The sequence below is a fragment of the Pleurodeles waltl genome, chromosome 4_2 (genome assembly GCF_031143425.1).
Source record: "Pleurodeles waltl isolate 20211129_DDA chromosome 4_2, aPleWal1.hap1.20221129, whole genome shotgun sequence".
NCBI classification, from domain to species: domain Eukaryota; kingdom Metazoa; phylum Chordata; class Amphibia; order Caudata; family Salamandridae; genus Pleurodeles; species Pleurodeles waltl.
The window spans coordinates 414,644,190-414,654,165 of record NC_090443.1 but is presented as its reverse complement, the minus strand read 5'-3'; the positions used below and the strand labels follow the sequence as shown (position 1 = coordinate 414,654,165).

The window sequence follows — 9,976 nt, the reverse complement described above, 5'->3', positions numbered from 1 at the left end:
AAGAACCACCTCAATGATGGACGTTACACGAGCCCTCCCCTCCAGCGCCTTGAGACTCTTACGGGTGAGTAGCCGCGCTCAACAAACCATGATTGATTGATTAATTGATTTATTACGTCTTCCGACAAAAAATAGCAGGCAATTGTGAAATCTGAAAAGATGGCACTTCCGAATTAGAAACAACCCTGAAGATGCATTGTGGTGCTTGTAAGTTTCAGAAATTAAAATTAGGGCCTCTGAACTTTCCAGGAATAGAGCAAAAATATATTGAAACCTTCTAAAGCAAGTCTGGAATGTTCACCATATCAGGAATGTCTTGTAAGTGGGAGTATTCCTTCCACGAGAGGGCACCTACTTCCATCTTCACACTTAATCGGAAATATCTTCCCATTCACATTAAAAAAGTGAAAATAAGAATCTGCCCCCTAAAAAACAGAAGACAATCTCTAAAATGAAGCCAACAATGGTAAAGCTCTTGGCAGACTAGTAGCCCGAGTACAAAGGAGAATTCCTTGGACAGCAAGGCGACCTTGACAAAGTGGTCCACTGATCTCTCAGTCACTATCGGCCTTATGCTTGTAAAAACAATTCTGAAAAATGGTCGCAATTGGCGCATGGACTTTTACGGAAAGCATTGGATTTTTCTTTTACAAACCAACCTATATGTTCAAAGATGTTGGTTTGTAAATCTTCCATTCATACTGGCTCGTAATTTGACCTACCTCATTAATATGCATGAGGTAGGTCCTAAGTTGCGACCCTCTATGAATCGCTGGCATCACGGCAATGATGGCCTCCCGGGGTTTGCACACCACCATATCGGTGACTGCTTTTAAATAAAGCATTTTTTTTTTTTTTAAACACAGCCTGTTTTCCTTAATGATAAACAGAATACATTAAGAAAAAAAAGTTTCACTTTTTTTTTTTACAAGTAAGCAGTGGTGCCAGGGACCACAGCCTACCCCTAAAAAATGTTTTTACAATGTTCACAAAGGGAAGGGGGTCCCTAAGTGACCTGTTCCCATTTGCCAATGGGTAACTACCTCCTCAGAGGTGTCGATAATGTATCAATGATTTGTGACAGCAATAGTGGTCACAAACCATTGATACATACCATTAGAAATTGTAAACTGAAAGTGCCGCCTTAAACACGCCCTTTTCAATTTACCATTCACTAGTAGTTGCAAGCCTCTTTGTGATTCAGTAACAAGTTACCAAATCACAATTTGTGCTTTCAACATACCCAAACACTATTTTGTGGGTCACAAAAGCAATTATTTTTCTAATCAGAGCCTTCGCAACCGCAAATTAGATCTGCACATAAGACCCTATATTTCCTGCTTGAAATGCAATATCATCAGCAAAACATGGATTTCATAAAGGGCACTTTGACAGGGAAGGGTGAGCTGGATCCTTTTCAAAGTTGGAGGTCTGTGAGAAGTACAAGAATGTACATCAGAACTGAGAGCGGGGACAACCCCAGGAAGGTCAGTCACATCCCTTTTGAGACCGCTTATATTTTCTGATCAGGCACCCTAATAAAAGGCCACCAGTGAAAAGAAAAAACTGCTCCCCTTGGCCTATCAGCATCACCAATAAACATCAGTATAAGGATTACAAAATGGGTCTTAGTTTCATGTCTGGTGGCATTTAACACAGGCATATGCAGTTGGTAATCAACAAACTGTCCAAAAATCATATAGAAATTGGTGTGTGCTAGTGAGTGTGGCTTACACTGTACAGCTGGTAGGTCTGGTGTAAGTACCCGCAGGGCACAACTGTAAATCAATCATGCACAGTATATTATATCAGCATATTGCTAAATGCAGCATAACATTTAAAAATAAAATTCACTAAAAAGAAGACAAGGTATAGTTAACATTGCCCCTCCTGGATAAAATGTGCTGCTTACATGTCTGAAAAAAGAAAACCATAGATAGCTGTCATTCTCCTGATCCAGTAAATGGAAGCTCCTTCAGACCAACAACAGAAGAAACGCAGGGTGGGAGGTATTATTTCGGGATATAACATTTCTGATTTATTAAGGGTTTGCGTCTGTGAATGGAACATTGGAGGATGTTTGCTGTGTTCAGGCCTCCTCAGGGCTTCTTCTAGTATTTCATGAAGGAACCCCAGGCTCATTTTAACACACACCAAGACATTGAAGGGTTTTAAACGTACCTCGGCCCAACACACGGAGTGTCCCGTAGTACTGAGTGCATGTGTAAGCCACAGGAGCGCTAAAATTCATACTTTCTCAATGCCCAACTGTTTTCCAACAGGCAATGTTGTGAATCTGGTATGCAGTCTCATCACAGAAATTTAGAGTGAAGACAGACAGTGAGCTGTCCTCTGGATTTTGACAGCACCTCTACTTACAGTTTCTGCAAGTGTGAAATCCATCGGTGGTCCCAAATGAAGAACGGAAATCTGATTGTTAGGACAGGATTTTCTCTATGAAGATCAGTGTAAGGTTGGGGAGCTTGATACTCAATGGCAAGAGGCATGTCATCCTAGCTGAGAGGACAAGGGCTAGATTCTTGCAGGGTGGTCTGACAGAGATAGGAACAAAGTCTAAACATTTTAAAGGGGCTACTACCACCAACCTCAAAAATTATTTTCTGCATTATAATCAGAAGCCAGTCGTTGGCCACGCGAACGAACTGCATGCCAGGCAAGTTTTAAAAAACACCAATCGCTCAGCCCTCAGGTTCCTTTGCATTGCCCTAATCACATCACCGCTGCTTCCTTGGGTTCATGTAGCTACAAAATGGTACAACAGTGGACGAGGAGCACAGGGAATGTATATATTCTAGCAGAAAGACAACGACTAAATGCTTCACTGAATTCGTAACCCCATTCATAACTTCACAACTATGTTCTGTGCCTGCAAACTCTGAAGCGATCTAACTTGTTTTAGGAATGATTTCAACAGATTTCTACCATAGTAGCAGGTGAGCAGTTGTTATAACCTCAAATTTCTTATACAATAACATGTTTAAACAGTTAAGGCATAAAATGAAATATGCAAAACAGTTTCTCTACTAGACTTGGGAAAGGTCATACATAACTAATTGCTATTCGAAGGTACCAAATTATCTGTAATGAACTGTTTTTGAAAACAACATTATATACTGAAGAACAATGCCACGTATGCATTGTCAATTACACATTGTTCAAAAAACACGCCGCACATTACAGCGGAACTGTAGCAAACTGCGTGTAATTCTGGGGCCGCTGCAGCAATAGTTAAATGTCCTTCCTGCAAGGCCAATTTCTTAAAAGTGCAATGAATGTACACAACTGCCAATTCAGTTGACTTGTGCACTATTTTCTATCCAGTATAATACCATTATTAATTGTCCTGCGTTAAACTACAGTCTCGAGAACTGGAAAAAGAGCAGTGCAGTTTGCAAACATGTGAGCTGGGTCTAGAAGTCAAATTCTAAACTCTCATTTCCTCTGCTTGGTGTCCACATTTTGCATTTCATCCCTTAAATACGTCTAGGAACACAGGTACATAGAACACCTTAATAAATATACAGGAATAAACAGGAATTAGGTATAGAAGAGCAAGAAAGCAGAAGAGGAGAGTAAAATAGGTAGGCTCAAGACACAAGCACAAGAAACCTGGTCGAACACTTAACAGGATGTGCGAGATTTCACAGCCAAATGTATACACGCTGTAACAAAGCATTCCTTACAAACGGTGGTGTGAAAATGACAGACAAAATACAGGGTTCTAAAGTAGAACAAGAGAGCAATAAAAGTTACAATTGACACTGAAAATAAACATCGACAAATCGCTATAAACATCTGGTTTGCACACACATTGGTGCAGCATTTCATGCAAATATAGGCACATTTTCACCAAAACCCAGCCATTTACAGAAAGGTTCCAGGGAATGTGCTCTGCATTATTCCAAAACACAGAAATATCTTTGCTTCTTGAAATATAAAACTATAAAATGAGGTTATCAACAAGGATGCTACTTCACTGTAGCAGTGCAATGACTGCCATTTACAGAAGAAAAAGTGCTTTAAAGTGACTGGTGAGCAAACATGGTGTGAGCAGGTCTGTATTACTAGTCGATCAAGTGATTAGTGAAAATCTGCTCCAAAAATATGGAATCTGCACAATTCAGTTTACTGTCATGCAGAACTATACAATTATGTGCAAATAACTAACCGCTCACACCAATGTGCATCCGAATCATATACTGCTCTCTTGAGCTTGCCCTTGCTGGTTACCTTTCTGGCATGCCACCTTATTGTGCGTGCACTGCCTAAGTTCAAGACACAAAGAGGGTGCTATTTAATAAATCAGCAGGAACGTGCTCAACAAGGGTGGGAGTAGCGAGCAGATTCACGCAGCAGTCAGTTGAAAAATGGAAAGAACTTCTTTCATAATGTGTGTCCATTGTAGTTAACAATATTAATTCATATCTGTAGTATGTGTAATCCACAAGAACAAAAGAAGCCACAACCATATATAATCAAACATTCCTCTGGCGGGAAAGGCTAGCCTCCCTTCTAAAAAATACCATGCACATCTTAAAATCGACCTTGTTCCTGTTTATACTCTTGCAGGAGTGACTTAAACTAAATCCAAGGTGAAGTTACGAATGACATCCAGAGCTCCGCTGTCAAAGCCACAGATATCCAACATGCCTCTGTCATCAGGGTCAGCAATGGTAAAACCATTGGATGTCATTCCGCACACAATCAGTTTGGAAGGAATGTCCATATTCTGAAACACAAGCCAGGAATACAATTTAAATACAACAGTGAATTATAATAATATTCTGATTTGACAACACATGTCGCAAATATTACAACATTTTAAAGGGTTAATCTAGGAATTTTTCATCAGACACTATTTTAACACTTCTGAGAAACTATTTTAGCACTTCTGAAACTACTCTCCCTTACATCTAAGAGGGTTTTCTGCCACATCATTTGCTTGATTTTATTCTTACCTGTTAGGTAGATTCAAGGTATCTACTATCTTCCTCTCAAAACCTCAAAAAAGGAAATTTCCTGCAAGACCTCAGATTAGCATTTATTTTATCTCCTACTTTTCCCTGCTTGTATCTTTGCTAACCCTACTTCCTCCGCTCATGATGGCGGCTTTATCTTTTACTCACCTGACAAACATTTCCTAGGATCCTGAATGCTTCATCTTTAAAATATAAGAAAAATAATATTTCCTATTTCCTTCCTCCTATGTTAAACCTCAATTATAAATTGTAATATTTTTCCGCTGCTGCTCACTTTAAGTTAATTATGCATTACTTTTTTTCCAGTTTCTTTTAATTCATCTCGTCTTTTAAATGGCTCTGCACATATTTATCAGTATATTATTAGATTCTGCTGCCGCCACCTCTCCTATCATCTTTTTCTTCACTGTGAGTTTTTGGAAATGTACAGCTACTCCTCTCCCCATACACACCCCCCACCTGCTCCCCCCACCAAATCATACAAGACTACGCACTGCCATGTAAGCATATAAAAAGCCAAAAGTCGATTAATTCTGTTTTACACAATATTCATCGACATTCAACATTGTTCTCCAAGCCCATGCTGGAGTAGTTTCCTGGGGCTTCCTTATACTACAGTCTACATAGTCTTCAGAGTGACAATGCAAGGGACTTATTCAATGAATAGTCACGCAATACTTTGGAGAGAATACATCACACTAAATGTAAACAGGACATCAAAACCAAAAAGACAATGACAGACACGTTATACACAAACAGGCTGGTATTCCTACTTCTTTTTAACCCCTTCGCTGCCAGGCCTTTTCCCCCTCCTGTGCCAGGCCTTTTTTTGCCTATTTGGGGCAGTTCGCGCTTAGGCCCTCATAACTTTTTGTCCACATAAGCTAACCAAGCCAAATTTGCGTCCTTTTTTTCCAACATCCTAGGGATTCTAGAGGTACCCAGACTTTGTGGGTTCCCCTGAAGGAGGCCAAGAAATTGGCCAAAATACAGTGAAAATTTCGTTTTTTTAAAAAAAATTGGAAAAAGTGGCTGCAGAAGAAGGCTTGTGGTTTTTCCCCTGAAAATGGCATCAACAAAGGGTTTGCGGTGCTAAACTCAGCAGCTTCCCAGCTTTCAGGAACAGGCAGACTTGAATCAGAAAACCCAATTTTTCAACACAATTTTGGCATTTTACTGGGGCATACCCCATTTGTGCAATTTTTTGTGCTTTCAGCCTCCTTCCAGTCAGTGACAGGAATGGTCATGAAACCAATGCTGGATCCCAGAAACCTAAACATTTCTGAAAAGTAGACAAAATTCTGAATTCAGCAAGGGGTCATTTGTGTAGATCCTACAAGGGTTTCCTACAGAAAATAACAGCTGAAAAAGAAAAATATTGAAATTGAGGTGAAAAAACCATCAATTTTTCTCTACGTTTTACTCTGTAACGTTTCCCTGCAATGTCAGATTATCGAAAGCAATATACCGTTACGTCTGCTGGACTCCTCTGGTTGCGGGGATATATAGGGTTTGTAGGTTCATCAAGAACCCGAGGAACCCAGAGCCAATAAATGAGCTGCACCCTGCAGTGCGTTTTCATTCTATACCGGGTATACAGCAATTCATTTGCTGAAATATAAGGAGTAAAAAATTGCTATCAAGAAAACCTTTGCATTTCCAAAAAGGGCACAAGATAAGGTGTTGAGGAGCAGTGGTTATTTGCACATCTCTGAATTCCGGGGTGACCATAGTAGCACGTGAATTACAGGGAATTTCTCAAATAGATGTCTTTTTTACACACACTCCTATATTTGGAAGGAAAAAATGTAGAGAAAGACAAGGGGCAATAGTACTTGTTTTGCTAATCTATGTTCCCCCAAGTCTCCTGATAAAAATGGTACCTCACTTGTGTGGGTAGGCCTAGCGCCCGCGACAGGATATGCCCCAAAACACAACGTGGACACATCACAGAAAACAGAGCTGTTTTTAGCAAAGTGACTACCTGTAGATTTTGGCCTCTAGCTCAGCCGCCACCTAGGGAAACCTACCAAACCTGTGCATTTCTGAAAACTAGAGACCTAGGGGAATCCAAGGAGGGGTGACTTGTGTGGCTCGGACCAGGTTCTGTTACCCAGAATCCTTTGCAAACCTCAAAATTTGGCTAAAAAAACACATGTTCCTCACATTTCTGTGGCAGAAAGTTCTGGAATCTGAGAGGAGCCACAAATTTCCTTCCACCCAGCGTTCCCCCACGTCTCCCGATAAAAATGATACCTCACTTGTGTGGGTAGGCCTAGCACCCGCGACAGGATATGCCCCAAAACACAACGTGGACACATCACAGAAAACAGAGCTGTTTTTAGCAAAGTGACTACCTGTAGATTTTGGCCTCTAGCTCAGCCGCCACCTAGGAAAACCTACCAAACCTGTGCATTTCTGAAAACTAGAGACCTAGGGGAATCCAAGGAGGGGTGACTTGTGTGGCTCGGACCAGGTTCTGTTACCCAGAATCCTTTGCAAACCTCAAAATTTGGCTAAAAAAACACATGTTCCTCACATTTCTGTGGCAGAAAGTTCTGGAATCTGAGAGGAGCCACAAATTTCCTTCCACCCAGCATTCCCCCACGTCTCCCGATAAAAATGATACCTCACTTGTGTGGGTAGGCCTAGCGCCCGCGACAGGATATGCCCCAAAACACAACGTGGACATATCACAGAAAACAGAGCTGTTTTTAGCAAAGTGACTACCTGTAGATTTTGGCCTCTAGCTCAGCCGCCACCTAGGGAAACCTACCAAACCTGTGCATTTCTGAAAACTAGAGACCTAGGGGAATCCACGGAGGGGTGACTTGCGGGGCTCGGACCAGGTTCTGTTACCCAGAATCCTTTGCAAACCTCAAAATTTGGCTAAAAAAACACATGTTCCTCACATTTCTGTGGCAGAAAGTTCTGGAATCTGAGAGGAGCCACAAATTTCCTTCCACCCAGCGTTCCCCCACGTCTCCCGATAAAAATGATACCTCACTTGTGTGGGTAGGCCTAGCGCCCGCGACAGGATATGCCCCAAAACACAACGTGGACATATCACAGAAAACAGAGCTGTTTTTAGCAAAGTGACTACCTGTAGATTTTGGCCTCTAGCTCAGCCGCCACCTAGGGAAACCTACCAAACCTGTGCATTTCTGAAAACTAGAGACCTAGGGGAATCCAAGGAGGGGTGACTTGTGTGGCTCGGACCAGGTTCTGTTACCCAGAATCCTTTGCAAACCTCAAAATTTGGCTAAAAAAACACATGTTCCTCACATTTCTGTGGCAGAAAGTTCTGGAATCTGAGAGGAGCCACAAATTTCCTTCCACCCAGCGTTCCCCCACGTCTCCCGATAAAAATGATACCTCACTTGTGTGGGTAGGCCTAGCGCCCGCGACAGGATATGCCCCAAAACACAACGTGGACATATCACAGAAAACAGAGCTGTTTTTAGCAAAGTGACTACCTGTAGATTTTGGCCTCTAGCTCAGCCGCCACCTAGGGAAACCTACCAAACCTGTGCATTTCTGAAAACTAGAGACCTAGGGGAATCCAAGGAGGGGTGACTTGTGTGGCTCGGACCAGGTTCTGTTACCCAGAATCCTTTGCAAACCTCAAAATTTGGCTAAAAAAACACATGTTCCTCACATTTCTGTGGCAGAAAGTTCTGGAATCTGAGAGGAGCCACAAATTTCCTTCCACCCAGCGTTCCCCCACGTCTCCCGATAAAAATGATACCTCACTTGTGTGGGTAGGCCTAGCGCCTGCTACAGGATATGCCCCAAAACACAACGTGGACATATCACAGAAAACAGAGCTGTTTTTAGCAAAGTGACTACCTGTAGATTTTGGCCTCTAGCTCAGCCGGCACCTAGGGAAACCTACCAAACCTGTGCATTTCTGAAAACTAGAGACCTAGGGGAATCCAAGGAGGGGTGACATGTGTGGCTCGGACCAGGTTCTGTTACCCAGAATCCTTTGCAAACCTCAAAATTTGGCTAAAAAAACACATGTTCCTCACATTTCTGTGGCAGAAAGTTCTGGAATCTGAGAGGAGCCACAAATTTCCTTCCACCCAGCTTTCCCCCACGTCTCCCGATAAAAATGATACCTCACTTGTGTGGGTAGGCCTAGCGCCTGCTACAGGATATGCCCCAAAACACAACGTGGACATATCACAGAAAACAGAGCTGTTTTTAGCAAAGTGACTACCTGTAGATTTTGGCCTCTAGCTCAGCCGGCACCTAGGGAAACCTACCAAACCTGTGCATTTCTGAAAACTAGAGACCTAGGGGAATCCAAGGAGGGGTGACATGTGTGGCTCGGACCAGGTTCTGTTACCCAGAATCCTTTGCAAACCTCAAAATTTGGCTAAAAAAACACATGTTCCTCACATTTCTGTGGCAGAAAGTTCTGGAATCTGAGAGGAGCCACAAATTTCCTTCCACCCAGCTTTCCCCCACGTCTCCCGATAAAAATGATACCTCACTTGTGTGGGTAGGCCTAGCGCCCGCGACAGGATATGCCCCAAAACACAACGTGGACATATCACAGAAAACAGAGCTGTTTTTAGCAAAGTGACTACCTGTAGATTTTGGCCTCTAGCTCAGCCGCCACCTAGGGAAACCTACCAAACCTGTGCATTTCTGAAAACTAGAGACCTAGGGGAATCCAAGGAGGGGTGACTTGTGTGGCTCGGACCAGGTTCTGTTACCCAGAATCCTTTGCAAACCTCAAAATTTGGCTAAAAAAACACATGTTCCTCACATTTCTGTGGCAGAAAGTTCTGGAATCTGAGAGGAGCCACAAATTTCCTTCCACCCAGCGTTCCCCCACGTCTCCCGATAAAAATGATACCTCACTTGTGTGGGTAGGCCTAGCGCCCGCGACAGGATATGCCCCAAAACACAACGTGGACACATCACAGAAAACAGAGCTGTTTTTAGCAAAGTGACTACCTGTAGAT

The 9,976-nt window shown here is 42.4% G+C and overlaps 1 protein-coding gene across 5 annotated transcripts in view; it reads right to left on the bottom strand.

Moving 5' to 3' along the window:
* Positions 1 to 787: 787 nt before the first annotated feature.
* RO60 (Ro60, Y RNA binding protein) overlaps positions 788 to 9,976 on the bottom strand; it is a 556,402-nt gene continuing 547,213 nt past the window's right edge. For all 5 annotated transcript variants that reach the window (XM_069231624.1, XM_069231627.1, XM_069231623.1 and 2 more), the window contains one exon: positions 788 to 4,750. In XM_069231624.1, the coding sequence (XP_069087725.1) occupies positions 4,598 to 4,750 (153 nt within the window). In that variant the 3' untranslated portion in view covers positions 788 to 4,597. The remainder of the gene's footprint in view (positions 4,751 to 9,976) is intronic.